The sequence below is a fragment of the Mobula hypostoma genome, chromosome 9 (assembly GCF_963921235.1).
Source record: "Mobula hypostoma chromosome 9, sMobHyp1.1, whole genome shotgun sequence".
NCBI lineage: Eukaryota > Metazoa > Chordata > Chondrichthyes > Myliobatiformes > Myliobatidae > Mobula > Mobula hypostoma.
The window spans coordinates 59,401,317-59,419,154 of record NC_086105.1 but is presented as its reverse complement, the minus strand read 5'-3'; the positions used below and the strand labels follow the sequence as shown (position 1 = coordinate 59,419,154).

At 40.7% G+C, this 17,838-nt stretch overlaps 1 protein-coding gene across 6 annotated transcripts in view; it reads left to right on the top strand.

The window, feature by feature from the left end:
• The window catches only part of cep290 (centrosomal protein 290), a 164,900-nt gene that overhangs the window by 26,361 nt on the left and 120,701 nt on the right, over window positions 1-17,838 (top strand). For 5 of the 6 annotated variants that reach the window (XM_063058359.1, XM_063058357.1, XM_063058358.1 and 2 more), the window contains 6 exons: window positions 3,463-3,625; window positions 5,617-5,717; window positions 5,813-5,900; window positions 8,896-8,996; window positions 15,216-15,308; window positions 16,224-16,308. In XM_063058359.1, coding sequence (XP_062914429.1) covers window positions 3,463-3,625; window positions 5,617-5,717; window positions 5,813-5,900; window positions 8,896-8,996; window positions 15,216-15,308; window positions 16,224-16,308 — 631 coding nt within the window. The remainder of the gene's footprint in view (window positions 1-3,462; window positions 3,626-5,616; window positions 5,718-5,812; window positions 5,901-8,895; window positions 8,997-15,215; window positions 15,309-16,223; window positions 16,309-17,838) is intronic. The other variant, XM_063058362.1, reaches the window with a different exon arrangement.

Genomic DNA, 17,838 nt, shown 5'->3' with positions numbered 1-17,838 from the left:
CAAAATTTTGTATCTTTCTATAAGATCCCCTCTCGTTCTTCTGAACTCCAGAGAGTATAGTTCCAGGCGACTCAATCTCTCCTCATAGGTTAACCCCTTCATCTCTGGCTTCAACCTGGTGAACCTCCTCTGCACTGTATGCGACATTCACCTGTTCCCTTCTATCCACAGCACTCATTATGTCCTCAAAGAACTCCAGTAAGTTTGTCAAACAGGACCTGCCCTTTCTGAATCCATGCTGCGTTTGTCTAATGGAACCACTTTTTGTTTTAATTTCACAGCTAAAATATTCAGTTAACTTCCCTATAAGGAAAAAATCACTAATTCTGAGTTTTCAGGGTGAGGTGAGAGCGAAATGGGTTAGAGATGGTGTCCAATCTTTTTCTTTCCCTTATCTGAGTCAAAATTGCTGCCAAAAATTATCTACAATAGTCACATTGTCACTTTCTGTATTTGTATTATTGACAGTTTTACTTAACCAGTCCTCCAGTCTTCGAATATCCAGTAAAACAATGGCAGAAATTCCTTCAGCAAATATTGTGATGTCTTAAATCCCTGGCAGGAACTACTCTGTAGCAGTGGATGCCATATCTCCTTCTGACAACTGATCTACAATTCTGATGGCCTTACTTGTCTGTGCTCCTCTCTGCAAACCATACTGCCTTTTAGACCATCTCTTGTCATCTCATAACATTGCCCAATTCTAGTTTATCTTGGCTCATCTGCTCCTGAAACCCTCATCCTTGTTTTTGTTAGTTCCAGATTTGATAATCCTAATGCATGCCTGGCTGGCCATCATCTATTTGCTCTCTGTTAGGCTGAAATCATCCAATATCCTGTTGTTTATATTTTATTCCCCACCACGTCCCATTCACGACCACCACTGTGCTTACATGCCTTTACTATATTTTATAGGAACACAAGAAAGTAAGAACAGGAGGAGGCTACCTGGACCCTTAAGCCTGCCCTGCTGTTGATGACCTGAACTCTGTGCCAGTTCACCGTAGTCTTCAGCTCTCTAATGTTTCAAAAGTTGTCTACCCTTCCCTTGAGAACTTCGAAAGATAAGGGTTCTGGGGATGAGAATTCCAAATTTATATCGTCTGTGTTTTAAATGACCAGCCCCTTATCTTGTAACTATGTCTCATTGTTCAAGACTCTCCCAGCAGTGAAAATAAATCCTAGTTATAGGTCACAGACCCAAAACATATACTATTCGTATTTCCCCTAATGTTGCTTGATCTGCCAAACTTTTTTCCAGCATTTCCTGTTTTTATTTCACATTTCCAACATGTGTGTTTGTTTTTTTTTATCTTGAGCTCTGATTCTGTTTAGAATTATTTCTTCTTGTTTCTAAATCCTTTTCATGGTTTTACCGCTTTGTAATCTTCTCCAGTCTTGGTATTCACTATCAAAACTCTGCTTGTCAACTGCTCTCTTCTCCTTATGTTCCTGAGAACCTACCTCTTTGAGCAAAATTTTTGTTGTCAATGTTAATATTGTTTTATTTAGTTGAGTATCATTATTCTTTAATAATACTCCAGTGAAATACATTACTGAGTTAAAAGTGATATGTAAATGAGTGATGTATATCATCAGGAAAAATGCATAAAATCTATTGTTATGAAAACGACTACCTAACCTTGTACTCACTTGACTTTCGAACAAATGCATTGTTTTTGCCTTGTTTTCCTAATTCTTTTTTTTAAATTGCATAACAGTGAATATTTTTGAAACAGTGTGCTTCATAAAGAAGTAAAATAAGTCATTAGTTTCTCATTTATAAATATAAGCTCGGGAACTCTTTTCCTTATTTTTTCATCAAACCTTCTATCTTTACTTAATCAAAAGACATGATGTATTTTAAATGATCATGGTGTATTTTTTTAAATTTGGCTTGATAAAGTTACCTTAACTCATTGAGAGCTGTCAGAAGATTATGGATTTAAATTCTACTATCTAGGTTTGAGCACATAATCTAGATGGTCCATTGGAGCACTGAGAAAAGTGCCACACCGTTGGAAGTGTACCTTCTATCCCTATTAATTCAGTCTATAAGATAGCATAGTACTATTCTATAAAGAACAGGAACATTTTATGGCCAAAATTTTTATCTAACACAATTTCATTTAAAAAAAAGACTTTGTGTCCATTCTCTCAGTTTTGCAAATATACCATATATCAGCAATTGAATGATTGGTCATTAGTTCCTGCATCAAACAGTGTTAAAACAACTATGCAACATTTAAACAATGTACAGTCATAGAGTAGTGCAGTATAGAAATAGACCCTTCGGTACCTCTAGTCTGTGTTGATCTGGCCTGCTGCCTTCTCCCATTTACCTGCTCCTGGACAACTCCATACCCCTCTCATCCATATACTTATCCGAGCTTCTCTTAAATGTTACAGTTGAACTCGTATTTACCACTCCCTCTGGCAGCTTGTTCCACACTGTCACCACCCTGTGAGTGATGAAGATCATTGTACCTAAACTAGTTCTTTGAAAGAACAATCTAATCAACTGCATTCTCTTGCTCTTTCATCAATATCTTTTATTTTCATTTCCTATTAAAATTTGTCAGGCACTATTGAATCATCTTTTATTCAGAGGGTTCCAATTTATAAAAGTATGTCATTTTGTTACCATTCCTCCTTCTAAAGTAAATAGTTTGCCCTTAATGAATCAAAATTCTTCAGAATCTTTTAACACTTATTTAAAATTTACCATGACCCCTCCCTTCCATAGACAGCAATCCCAGATCTTTGTATCTTTATAGATGGTGCTGGGATTTGAGCACCTGAGTTATAGGGAAAGGTTAAATAGGTTAAGACTTTATTTCCTGGAGTGTAGGAAATGAAGGAAGATTTGATAGATGAAAGGTGTAGGTATAATAAATGCAAGCAGGCTTTTTCCATTGAGATTGGGTGAGACTAGAAATGGTGGACGTTGGTTAAGGGTAAAAGGTGAAATATTTATGGGGAACCTGAGGGAAGACTTTTTCACTCAGAGGGTGGTAAGAGTGTGGATCGAGCTGCCAGAGGAAGTGGTGGATGTGGGTTCGATTACAACATTTAGGTAAGTCTGGATAAGTATGTAGATTGGAGGAATATAGAAGGCTATGGTCCAGGTGTAGGTCAATGGGACTAGGCAGAATAACAGTTTTGCACTGACTAAATGGGCCAAAGGGCCTATTTCTGCGCTGTAGCACTCTATGACTTGCACTAATGAAGTATCATTTTTGCAAATCCTTTCTGCTCTTTTTGAGGCAGTTTTGGTTTTTAGAGATCAAATGGATATTGTGAGAAATAACATGGGACAGAGGGTAGGTTTTACAGGGCTTCTTTCACTATTCATTGAGATCATAGCTTATTTGTGTCTTAAGTCCAATAATATACAGCCACATCTGATTATCATAGAGCAAAAAGATACAATTAACACTGTTGACTCTCATCCTGTACTAGGGTATATATGGATTGGAAAATGCCGTTGCTGAAATAAAAGAATGCAAGAACAATATCAGAATTCGAGATCGTCAAATTGAAGCAATGACCAAAGACATCAATATGCTTGAATTGAAGATAAATGATCTTTTGGATGAAAACGAGAGCATGCGAGAACAGTTAGGTACATAAGCATATCAGAGCTCTAACTCTCAGTGCAGTGCAGCCCTAGATTAGCTTGAAGTTATTATCATCAGTAGCTCAGATTAACATTTACCAATGTTTTCCTATGATGGAGGATTAGTGTTGCTTGAAGCATTCCACATTTTTATTCTTGTTAGTCATTTGATGGAAATTGTAGGTGTTATTAATTGCTTTTGCAGCCTGATTTGCAAAACATAACTGGCACGAAACGGAAAGACTGCTCATTCAACTAGTAATAACCATTTAACACTTGATAATGCACTTGGAGTCAGATTCAGATTCATTATTTATCACATTGAAGTATACAGTGAAATGCTTTGTTCGCGTTAACAACCAACATAACTCAACATTCAGATTCGGATTTATTTATCAAATGTACATCAAAGCGTGCAGTGAAATGTGTCATTTGCACTAACAACTGACACACCAATGGATGTGTTGGAGACGGCAGCAAGTGTCACTTCACTTTCGGTTGCCAACATAGCATGTCCACATAGCTCAGCAGAACACCACAAAACAGAATGTACCAAGTAACAAAGCAATAACAATGAAACACGTCCTGTTTCACCCACCAACTCATGCACATACACAATCCTCTAACCCCAGGACAGTGGTGAAAGGAGAGTGAGAAGATGCGGGAAGAGTAGCTGGCTGCCAGTCTCACTGACTCAATGAGTCTGCTTGTCATTCCCAGCTCTGCTTGGTTCTTCCCAGCCCTGATTGTGATAGTTCTGGAAGAGGAGTGGGGAAGAGAAGGCATCTGGAAATGCCCAGTTCCCACCCAGCAGAATGTGCCAGGTTCCTCACAGCCTTTCATCACCATCCATTCCCAATGTTCTCCCAAACACTGATTGTTAAAAACCCTCAGCATCTGCAACGTGTCTTCTTCTCATTGCTACTATTAGGGAGGGGGTGCAAGAGACTGAAGACCCACACTCTATATTTTATGAACACCTTCCTCCCCTCTGCTATCATATTTCTGAACAGTCCATTTAATTCAATTGTATATTGCAAACCTTCAGTACACAAGTGTAAAGGTGCTAAGAACACTGCATCATTTTTCCTCTTTTGTTCTATTTAGTTTATTTTTTAATGTAACTTATAATTGTTCTGTCTTGCACTGTACTGCTGCCATCAAACAACAAATTTCATGACATATATCAGTGATAATAAACCTGATTCTGGTAAGTTGGGCATCTGTAACCAGGGGAGTGCCTATTTTGTCATTGTATTTCCTATACACAGGCACATATTTGTCAGAATATTTGATCATGATTTCAGTTCAGTTTTGAAAATTCTTATGCAACCTGTTGTGCTGACAATTCCAAATAAACACGTTTGCAGTGTTTAGATTCAGATTAATTTACTTGTCACATGTTGAAAGGTAAGAACAGACTTGATGAACCAAATTGGCTAATTCTGCTCGTATGTCTTATGGTCATATAGAGAAATGTGTTGTTTGCGTTAACAACCAACACAACCTAAGGACAGGCTGGGGGCAGCCCGCACGTGTTACCACACATTCCAGCATCGACATAGCATGCTGACATTGTTCAATAACAAACCAACAACAGCAAAGCAAGTCCCTTTCCTCCCAGCCAGCCACCCACCCACTCACACCCATAATTATGGCCTATGGTCACCAGCCTCCATAGCAGCTGTGTGTTATCCTTGTTGATCTTTCAGCTCACCATGATCAATTTCACGGAGATCAAATGTTTCTTTTTTGATTCTTTAGATATTACAAGCAAGTAAAATTGATCAGTGGGGTTTATGCATTTTTTTTACAGTGTATCACACTAAAAGTGAAGTACAGGTGTACATGATAATACTCCCAAAATTTAACATTGTCACCGGAATTAATTCAGTGAAGTGTGTTCTACCAGTTATTTCTTTGTGGCTTCTGTTGTTGAAGAATGCTGATATGAAAGTTTTGTTTTTCCACACTCATGGAAAATAATTTGCATTTAGGCCTTGAAACAAAAGAATTAATTGATTTGACTGAATTTAAACAGAGGAAGCACTTGAAGCAACAGCAGTTTCAAGCGGAGAACCAGATCCTGCTAAAAGAGGTTGGTTATTTATAATAGCCTGCCATGTACCTGCTTGGCTTTGGTAAGTTTGTTTCATTTATAAATCCAAATGCTCACAACACTCCCAATTTCAGATTGAACGCCTAGAGGAAGAAAGACTAGTGTTAAAGAGGCAAATTCGCAAGATGGCCCAAGATAAAAGCACATGTGCAAGTTCTATAGGTATGTTTTAGTTTCATTTTAATATATTATTAAGATTTCTTGGAATCTTGCATGAAATACAGAAATTTAACAAACAGTAGAAGTTGATTTTAAAAAGTCTGCCAACGCTGGATACTGGAAAGAAAATTATATTGCAATGAACATAGTTCTGTGAGGTTCGCTGAATTCAGTCCTGGGATGACAGAGTTGGCTAATGAGGTGAGCCAATTGGGCCAGTACACATTACAGTCCAGATGAAGTATATTTGAAATTAAAAGATGCTGAGTGGATTTGACATACTCAGTGTAGGGGAATCTAGAACTATGGGGTATAGTTTAAGAGTAAACATTTATCCATTTAATATGTAGTGTTACGTACCCCGTAACTGGGTTGCCAAACCAGCAGAAATGGATCACTCAGTTGGAGTCTGGAGTACTAGAACTAAGAAAGTTTTATTAAAGAAACAAGCAACACAGTAATCGAAAGGATAATAAATGCAACAGTTCAGTGATGATAAACACACATGTGCACAGCATTAAGATAACAGCATCAATCAAGCTCTATCGTCGTCTAGGGGTAAATGACCAATTTCAAAATGACTCAAAGTTCAGTCCAGTTAGTAGTTCAGTTCGCAGTAATCGTTGCCATGGCGGTGGACAACGTGGGGGAAGAGAGAGATAGAATAGGAACAACTGATCATTCAGAACACTGCTTCACTCACAGACCAGCAAGATGGCTCACAGACCAGCGAGATGGCTCACAAACAGCTTTTGGGCGGGTCCTTGGTGATGTCACCTGAGGTCACCGACTGTGACCCCTCCTCCAGATGCGGTCGATCCTTTGCAGTGAACCCGGCACCCAGGCAAGGGCGGACACACACCGGGTTCCCGCTGATCGTACCTTTCCACCCTTGTCGTTGTCTGGCACTTCTCACCCACTCGTGAGAGGCGCACCGCTTCCAGGGTCTTGTTACCTCGGGTGGCGTGTGTGTCGCCTTAGCGAACCTGTCCCTTTTTATCCCCCTGCTGGGGTATCGCCTGTCCATCACTTCAAACAGTTCAAGGTTCAAAGGGGGGAGCCGCTCCAGACAGCTCTCTCTCCCACATCCCTTCATTACACATCTCCAGACGCTGCTCCATTGTTCCTTATCTCTCCTTCCCCTGAGGGCAGGTGGCAGACCAACTGCTGATGCCACTGATGCTAGCCCAGGCCAGCAAACATCTTAATTTTATGTGTATTCTCGTAACAGTAGGTGCAAAGAAATTTCTTCTCTTAAGGTGTGTGAATCTTTGGAATTCTTTATCTCAGAGAATTATCCAAGTTAGCCGAGCTCATCCATGCCGACCATGGTGCTTACTAGGCATTTTTCTGTGTTTGACCCATATCCTTCCAGACCCAACCTATCCATGTACTTATCCAAATGTCTTTTAAATGTTGTAATTGTACCTGTCTAAAGCATTCCCTCCGGAAGCTTGTTCTGTATATCAACTGCCATCTGGGTAAAGAAACCCATTTTACATCTTTCCCCTCTCTCTTAAACCTTTACGCTCTAGTTTTTAGTTTCCCATCCCTGGGAGTAATTGATTATATTCAAGGCTGAGGTATTTGGTTCACAGGGAAATTGAGTGTTACTGGGAACAGGAAGGAATGTTGAGGTGAGGTTAAATTCAAATTAGCGGTGTTATTACATGGTAGCTGAAGGCCTATCTCTGCCATTTTTTTAATATTGTTTAGTGGAATTTCCATGAGTAAATGTTATTGCAAAAATTTTTCCATAAGCAGGAAGCAGGGTGAGCATATCCCCAAGACTTGACCAAGTACACCCCGAGACCTTACGGAAGGTCAGAGAAGAAATCACGGAAGCCCTTGTAGAGATGTTTGCTGAAGGGCCTGTTTCTGTGCACTATTACCTTATAACTCTTTGACTCTAAGTTTGCTGGCATTTTTAAAGGGCAAGTGCTATGTCTGATGGAACCATCAGAGGAACATCCACAACTGTTGATGATACTTGGACAACATAGTGTCACCAGTATGGATCAGTTTAGAAAGGGGGCTGGTTTGGTAATTCACCTGTAAAACTATACCACAGTGTGTGTAGAAAGTGACTGGGATTTGTTCAATATATAGAACTTAAAGGAACAGTGCATTACACATGATATATCTATGAGGAAATGATCCTGCTCTTATGAGGAGAAATTTCTGTTTTTTCTGCCCTGCAGACTTTCTTAGTTCATTTTGCTTCTTTACAGTTGTTGGTGTGACCCCAGTCATACGTTCTGCCGCAGTGAACACTTGGGTATTCATAGTGAATGGTCGCCTCTGAGCTGGGCCGACATTTACATGCCGGGCGGCACCTAATTAATTAGCTTGTTTATTTCGGCTCTTTTCTTAAAGATATGCTGGGTGCGTTCGGACTACCGCTGCACCACTGCATTCTTCGCGGCAATGTATCGGTCCACGGCCCAGAGGTTGGGGACCACTGCTCTATAGGAAAAAGTTCAAAGATTTATGATGATCTGAAGGATTGGGTCATAGGGAAAGGTTGGACAGTTTATTCCTTAAAGTGAGGTTGAGGGATGTGAAAAATCATGATGGGTGTAGATGGGGATAAATGCACACAGTCTTTTATTCCAGGGATGTGGAATCAAGAACTAGAGGGCATATGTTTAAGAAGAGATGGAAAAGATTTAATATGAACCTGAGGTTTAACTTGTCACACAGAGTGGGATATATATGTGGTATGTGCTGCCGAAGGAAATGGTTGAGACAGACACAGTAACAAGATTTAAAAGGTATTTTAATGAATAGTTAAGGTTTAGAGAGATATGGGTCAAACACAGTCAAATGGGACGAGCTCAAATGGGTGTCTTGGTCAGCAGAGATGAGTTGGGCCAAAGGGCCTGTTTCCATGCCGTACGACACTGTGACCCTACAACACCTCATACCATCATATACTGCAGTGTTACCAATAAATACTGTTAAGTAAAAGCAGTAGTTAACATATTGTACTTTATAGCATTTTCATCAGATGATTTGGGGTTGTTCGATCGATTTACTGATGGGGAAGCAACAGCGAAAACATCGTTGGGTACATCCGCCTCAGATTTAAAGAGTAAGGTAATGCCTTTGCTTTATCTTGATTTTAAATTCTATCAACTTTATTGAAGCTGTGGGTGTGCAGATCACTCCCCTATGCACATACCTCTATTGTGGTCAAGGTCAGGACTTGGTACCCATGAGCTAAGAAGCTGACTAGCCCATTTCAGTGAGCAGTTAGGAGTCAACCATATTCCTGTGTGGTTCTGTGAAGACACATAATAAAATACAAAATTATGAGGGGTGTAACCCTTCTGGTTTTAGTTGGCGCAACTGAAAATAACAGCAGCTTACTGGTGGTTCATAAAGCAAGAAATACAACTAAATACTTTATTAGTAACACTTTTTGTGGAAAATTGTGGTAAATGATCACTGCAAACAATAAGGCAAGTGAAGGTGAAGCTGACTTGAGGGTTGAAGTGTGTGTGTGCGCGATGCAAAGTGGGAGCGAGGTCTACACATAGTCAAGGGGCGAGATTGAGACAGAGTTGGGCTGTGCGAAGCGGAAAGAAGTTGGAAGCAGAGGAGCTTCGGAGCCTGTCCACCTCAATCAATAGCAAGGTTGGATTGATCCAAGTCGCAGCAGAGGAGTTTCAGAGCCTGTCCACTTAAATCAATAGCAAGGTTGGATCGATCTAAGTGCTGGGTTCATTTGGAAAGGTCAGGTACAGGCCAGAACGTGGCAGCGGGATCCAGGCCCAAAACGTACTGATGTGACAGTACGAGGGACGACCCATTGTTTGGAGAATTTAAACACCAGGCTGGATGGATTGAAAAGGTTGGTTGTTGGGACCGGAGGCTGGGATCAAGCCAGTTCTGCTCACTACTCTGCAACGTTTAGTCCGCTCTCTGCGGCACGGACTCCAAGACTGAGGCTGTGGCCTGCTCCGGGTACTCTGGGCTTCGCATCTATGGACTCACTTCAGCTGTGTGAGCTCGGTTTTGCTCCACTGTGTGATGAACTGAGGCTGAGGCTGTGGCCTGCTCTGGGCTTCACATCTATGGACTCACTTTAGTTCTGAATGCTGTTGCTTTCTTTCATTGTTTGAATGATTTTGTGTTTTTTTTTCTCTCTGTGCATTAGGTGTTTGTTAGTCTTTATTTTGTAATGGGTTCTTTCGGGTTTCTCGTTTTGTGGCTGCCAGTAAGGAGATGAATCTCAGGCTTGTATAATTTATGCATACTTTGATGATAAACATACTTTGAACTTTGTATGGTTAGGATAAATGCAAGGAGGTTTTTTCCAGTGAGGTTGGGTGAGATTTGAACTAGTGGTAAAGGATGAAAGGTGAAGTTTTTAAGGGGAACTTCTTCACTCACTGGATGGTGCGACTGTGGAACAAGCTGCCAGAGTACGTGTTGGATGCGCGTCCAATTGCATTATTTAAGAGAAGATTGGATAAGTACGTGGATGGAGGGATATGGAGATCTATGGTCCAGGTGTGGGTGATAGGTCTAGGCAGAATAATAGTTTGGCATGGACTAGATGGACCAAATAACCTGTTTGTGTTCAAAATGGCAGATTTCCTTCTCTGGCAACTGAAGAATTTTCATTTCACCATTACCAACACTGGAAAATTTTAATTACAGAATTTACTGGCTAAATTCCCTGACTGCATGGGTGGGATTTAAATTGTGTTGTTCTGTTTTTTGTTCACTCATTTTTTTTCCCTCAACTGACCACAGTTCCTACCTATGTGACTCCTTGAAAAATCTGAGGATTTGAATCCTGATTGCTGGCACTGTAAAGTATTATGTTAATACAACACTACCACGCTGCCCCATGCATTAAGGTTATGCTGGCTGCTATACAGAGTCCACGGAGGGGAGGCTGCTTTCCATGATATGCTGAAATGTGTCCACAGTTCTCTGATTCTCGATTATGATTAATAAAGCATTAATGTAAAAAAAATTATTTCCAAGATGGTTATGTCTCATACAATGTAACAGCCATCGCTCCAGTCGTGCAGACATTTGCAGTAACTGGTGTGACCAGTGCCAGTTGAGATAATATTTCTAAAATGAGCCAGCCTACAATATGTGACCTACTGAATGATAAAGATTTTCTCAAAATTTAAATCCAAATTATCACAAGAAATATTTGTTGGCAATGCTAACCAGATGATGAGCTATAAATAATTTTTGATGATTCATTTAAGGTAATTTTGTAGCAGTTTTCCCTCCTCTTTGAAATTATTTACCTATTTCTAGCTTAGAGTATTTACAATACTACAATAGGGTGTTGAGAGGAAATAACATAATTAAATGTAGAATTGAATCTGCTCTATTTTAATACAGGCCAGCGGTAGAAACATTGATAGCGATGACAAAGTACGAAGAGGCTTTGCTGGTGGATCTTATAATGCTGAAGACTATAGGGCCCTGGCATTGAGGAAAATGTCTGATCAGATTTCAGATATTCTTCGGAAGTCAATAGTGCAGTCAGAAAGGCCACAAAAGCATTCGTGGAATTCTAAAAGGGAATCCGTACAATGGGACAGTTCTGTATCTTCCCAGGGAGGAAGACAGTCTTTTTCCCTACCGAGAGTGATAGAACGTTTTGAAAAGGAACAATCTGTACAAACTGATCAGTATGAACAGAAAACACCGAACAGGTCTCAGTCATCAGAGGGATTTTTGGCAGAGACACAAACAAATAATACAACGATGCCACTTGGGGAGGAAGGTGTCCACAAGTCTGAGAGTATTCAACCAGTGCAAGCAATCAGTTCAACTGAGGCAGCTGAGAACCTAGCGAGAAACCACGAACCATTAGACGATCTTATAGAGCAGCTAAGGGTAGAACTATCGAGGCTTAAATCACAGGTTAGATTCTTTCAACTTTTTGTCAAAGGTTTTTTTTTTGGTGCGTGTGTGCGTCCGTGATGATGTCTTTTTCATGGCTTTTACAAGAGACTGTGTGGCTCCACGAGAGAGAGACTGCGTGGCGCGCCACTCCTCACACAGCCATTTCGCAGTATTTTTCCCTTTATTTTACGGGGCCAAGTTGCGATCTCGACACTCAACCCGGCACAAATGGAAAGCGTACTCGGGAGCGGACCCGACTGGTTTTGAACCCGGGATCCTCCGCTCCCGGGTCCAGCGCCGATGTCATTGCGCCACCAGCCAGCCCTTGTCAAAGGTTTCTAATTCAGATAATGCTGTACAACTTGTTTAATATTACCATTACCTATGTTCTATAACAACAAAACATAGCATGTTTACAGCTGAGACCTGTCTTCTAAAACTACACTATTATTAAATTATTCTTTGTTAAATATGCACAGACAAATTGACAAAGCAAATCTAATGATCATAAGTTCTCAATATTTGGTTAATTTATTCTTCACAGCCATAGTTTTTCCCACTTCTTCCCACTTTTGCCCAGATGCTTTTTTTTTGGTAATGGATGCCTTAATTTTTATTTTGAAAAATGATTCGTTCTTTAGAAGAAACATTACAATCTGCCACAGTTTAAAAAGCCGAGAGATTCACAGAACTTGTAACTCAGAACTGACCAAGTAGTCAATGTTCGTGTTTTTTGGAATTCACATCACTTACAATCACCCCTTAGACTTTGCATTTCAAGTAACCCTTGTCTCTTGTGATGTCTGTCTCTGTCCACTCCCCCACCCTCAGTTCCGTCCATTTCTTCTCACATGTTTTATCCTCCAGATTCTCTCCACATCTCATTCCACATGCTTTTCCATCTTTCCCTTATCAACTTCTTTACCTATTACGTCCCAGCACTGGTAGTCTTTGCGTTCTACAGCAGCTGCCTCCACCTTCGTTCTCTTCTCCTGTCCACCTGGTTCCCTTAACTCTGTCTCCCCACCCCTTCCCTGCCTGGCTCCATCTGTCTACCATCCTTTGCCCTTCCTTGGTCCACCTATTTCTTGTCCCTGTCTCACACTTCCCCATCCCTCTTTAGACCATAAGACATAGGAGCAGAATTAGGCCACTTGGTCTATCGAGTCTGCTCTACCATTCCATCATGGCTGATTTATTATCCTTTTCAACCACATTTTCCTGCCTTCTCCTCTTAACCTTTAACACCCCGACTAATCAAGAAGTTATAAACCTCCACTTTGAATATATCCAATGGACTGTCCTCCACAGCTGTCTGTGGCAATGAATTCAACAGATTCAACACCCTCTGGCTAAATAAATTGTACCTCATCTCTGTTTGCATCTGTACCCTTTGCTTACTGTTCCCCTCCTTACTTTTCCTGTCAAATTGGAACCTTTAAACCAATGTTGTAGGATCTGTGCAACCCGGGAAAAGGAGGGAAAATAAAGCATTGTTCCAAAGTTGTTACAAGTCAAGCCATTAGCTTAAATTCCATACCAAGAAATCTCAGCTGACATTCCAGTTCAGAGTACTGAGGAAGTGCAATAGTCTTTCAGATGAGGGGTTAAACCAAGGCTTTCATCTACTCTCAGTAGTGAACATAAAAGATTCCTGCCCCAAAATCGAACACAAAAGATTCTGCAGATGCTGGAAATCCAGAGTAACACACACAAAATATTTGAGGAACTCAGGAGGTCAGGCAGCATCATGATCATAAGACAGAGGAGCAGAATTAAAGCATGCGGACCAGTGAGTCTGCTCAGTCATTCTATCATGACTAATTTATTATCCCTCTCAACCACATGCTTCTGCCTTCTCCCTGTAACCTCTGACGCCCTTTCTAATCATGAACCTATCAACCTCTGCTTTAATAGTTCTTTAATTATGTCCTCCACACTCATATATGACAATGAATTCCACAGATTCACCACACTCCAAAAGAAATTCCTCCATCTCTGTTCTAATTGGACATCCCTTTCATCTGATCTGATCTTCTGGTCCTAGACTTGCCCAATTTAGGAAACATCTCTTCCGTATCCACTCTATCTAGGCCTTTCAATATTCAATATGTTTCAATCATATCCAACCCCCAGCCCCCACATTCTTCCTCTAAACTCCAGTGGGTATAGGCCTAAAGCCATCAAATGCTCTTCATACATTAACCCTTTTCATTCCTGGAATTATTCTCTTGAACCTCCTCTGGATCCTCCCCATTGTCAGCATTAGGAGCCCAAAACTGCTCCCAATGGTCTGACCAATACCTCATTAAAGCCTCAGCATTACATCCTTTTAAACTCTAGATCTTTTGAAAAGAATGCTAGCATTGCATTTGCTTTTATTTCCACTGACACATCCTGTAAGTTAACCTGTAGGGAATCCTGCAAAAGGACTCCCAGGTCCCTTTGCACCTCAGATTTCTGAATTTTCTCGACATTTAGAATATAGTCAATGCTTTTATTCCTTCTACCAAAGTGCGTGACCATACATTTCCCTAAACTATATTCCATCTTCCACTACTTTGCCCATTCTCTCGATCCAAGTCCTTCTGCAGGCTCCCTGTTCCCTCGACACTACCTGCCCTTCCAGCTACCTTTGTATTGTCTGCAAACTTAGGTGTAAAGCCATCAATTCTGTCATCCAAATCGTTGACGTATAATGTGAAAAGAAGCAGTCCTGATACCGACCGCTGTGGAACACCATTAGTCACTGGTAGCCAGCCAGAATAGTCCCCCTTTGTTCCCATTCTTTGCTTCCTGCTAATCAGCCGAAGTTATCCACGTCAGTATCTTTCCTGTAATAGCATGGGCTCTTGTTAAGCAGCTCAAGTGCGGCACCTTGCCTCCTGAAAATCCAAGTAAACAACATCCACTGACTCTTCCTTTGTCTATCCTGTTATTTCCCCAAAAAATTCCTACATGCTGTATTTGTTAAGCCAGATTTTCCCTTAAGGAAACCATGCTGTCTTTGGCCTACTTTATCGTGCGCCTCCAAATACCCCCAAACTTCACCATTAATAATGGACTCCATCTTCGCAAACACTGAAATCAGACTAAACTGGCCAAGAGGTCTCAGCTCGAAACATCGACTGTTCATTCCTGTCTGTGGTTGCGGCCTGACCTGCTGAATTCCTCCAGTATTTTGTGTTTGTGCCTCAAAATTCACATTAGTGCACCAGCATGGTGTTGCTTTCAACACCATAGCCACATCAGGTTCCCCACCATTGTCTGATAACATAGTCAACTTATACGAGTGTACATTCAGAGCAAGCTTCAGATCAAACATATAGGACTCACAAAAGAGCTGGATCTGTTATTAAAATTATTAATATAGGGATATTTTTCAGAGATTTAAACTGTATCTGTATTCTAATTGAATTAATGCATCTTTAGAACCATCAGATACGCAAAGAATTACTGAAAAAGGAAGGGGAGTACCAGAATGCAGAATTTGAGCTTGCCAAACTCAACCGACAAATGATGCAGGTAGTACAAGAGTAACTATATTCCGGAAGTGGGGAGCTTGAACATTGTAACATGTTCTTTTGCTACTAAGACCACTGATTTATACATTAATTCCTTTGCAGTTCATTCCTTTGATCATTAAGGTTATGTGGAAAATAGGCAGCAGTCCTGGAATGGGATACAGGGTTGGAATGCTTGGGAGAATATGGGCCAAGGTATGAGCTGGTGCAGGCAATTGGAAGAAGAGAATGGCACAGCAGAGCAAAGAAAGGGAACATCGATTAAATTTTAAGAGAGCTGAAATAGCTGGGGAAACTAATTCACTTCAACAAAAATGATGGACAAATGAACAGTCTGAGGAAGTTTGGTGGATGGGAGATATGCAGTATTTAAAATTTTTAAATAATGATAAAGATCTTTAGAATTTTAAACATGAGTTTTATTTGTCACATGTACATCGAAACATACAGTGAAATGTGTCGTTTGCATCAACTCAAAACAGCGAAGATTGTGCTGAGCAACCCGCAAGTGTTGCCGTGCTTCTGGCACCAATATAGCATGCCCACAACTCAATAACTCTAACCTGTGTGTCTTAAGAATGTGGGTGGAATCTGGAGCACCCAGAAGTATTCCACATGGGCACGGGGAGAACGTACATGGATGGCAGTGGGAATTGTACCCCAATCATTGATAGCGATCCACTAGTGTTTAATTACCAAATCCTTACATTAGGAGTTTATAGTTAGTGGTGCAACAGCCCTTTCCGTTTTGGTGTCCAATCCTCCTGCACCTGAATTCATCTGGGTCTTCATTTTTTACGATAAGCACTTCCAGAGGCTGAAATAAAAATGTGTAGAGAAAAGGGGCAGTTATAGTTCTGAAAACTCAAGCCTGAACTGGGCAACTAATCATATTTAATTTTTCATTTCATTTTAGAATGAATATATTTCCAGAGAACTGGAAAGAAAAGAGAAGGAATTGGAACAAAGGAAGACGGAAAATGCTGAGCTGCAAGCAAAATGTAAGTCCCTTTCATTCATTAAAATTGTTTATAGGAACATGTGTACAAAAGGAAGTAGATAACTTTTCTGATTGTATTTGTAATTCCACGATTAGTGCCTAACAGTAAATAATGCACTGTTTTATGTTTTTTTAATATATGTTATATATGTAACTGATAGTCCATCATGACAGTGTCACAAAGTTAGTGGTTAATGTGTCTTATCCCATACCAAGAAATCTCAGTTGACATTCCAATGAAGAGTACTGAGGATGTGCAATTGAAGAGTACTGAGGATGTGCAATGAAATTGTCCTGTCCAAGACCGAAAGAAGCTGCAGAAGATCATGAACACGGCGCAGCACATCACACAAACTAATTTTCCGTCCTTGGACTCACTTTACCACGCACGCTGTCGGTGCAGTGCTGCCAGGATAATCAAGGACACGACCCACCCAGCCAACACACTTTTTGTCCCTCTTCCCTCCAGGAGAATGCTTAGGAGCTTGAAGACTCGTACGGCCAGATTTGGGAACAGCTTCTTTCCAACTGTGATAAGACTGCTGAACGGATCCTGACCCGGATCCAGGCCGTACCCTCCAAATATCTGGACCTGCCTCTCAGTTTTTTGCACTACCTTACTTTCCATTTTTCTATTTTCTATTTATGATTTATAATTTAAATTTTTAATATTTACTGTCGATTTGTGATCTAGGGAGCGGGAAGCGCAGAATCAAATATCGCTGTGATGATTGTACATTCTAGTATCAATTGTTCGGCGACTATGAAGTATAAAGTATAAAAGTATAAATATTCTTTCAGGTGAGGGTTAAACCAAGCGTTCTTCTGTTTTCATTAATGGACTTAACAGATTCCTGCCTTGAAACTGGATTGCATACCAGTACATTAGCTTGGTGTTCCATTCAGTTCTACAGCTACATTGGGCCCATCATGTGAAATTGGGCGAAATCCACAGTGAAACATGTTAAGATGGTTTATACAGAGAAACTTACTAAGTTAGGACTTGGACAGTTCCTGATGGAACTTAATGTATTTCAGCAGAACTTCACACTGTGGTCAGAGAAGGGCATTGGCTGTTAAGCACACACTTCAAATGGCAGCCAGACAGCAGCAGCTCGTGTTATAGCTGTCATAGATAAGGCATTTACAGAGAAGAGAGAGGTAGCTGTAGTGAGATGCATCCCAGGAAGGAGCTCCAGCGGGTTAGTGAGACCTGTCAAGCTAACCACAGAGGAACTCAGCGAGTCAGGCAGCATCTAATGAGGGAAATAAGCTGTCGTCATTTCAGCCTGAGAACCTTCTGTGCTGAAACATTGGCTATTTGTTTCCCACCATAGGTGCTGTGTGTGTGTTGCTCAAGATTTCCAACATGTGCAGCCTCCATTGTGTCCACCATTAGAGAACTTAGCTACATTGGCTTCAGGAGCTTGAATTTCATTCTGGAGGATTACAGGAAAAAAATCATGTCCTCATAAGATATGTTGGAATGATCCACTGCTTCTATTTGCAGCATGGAAATTGAGAAAGAAAG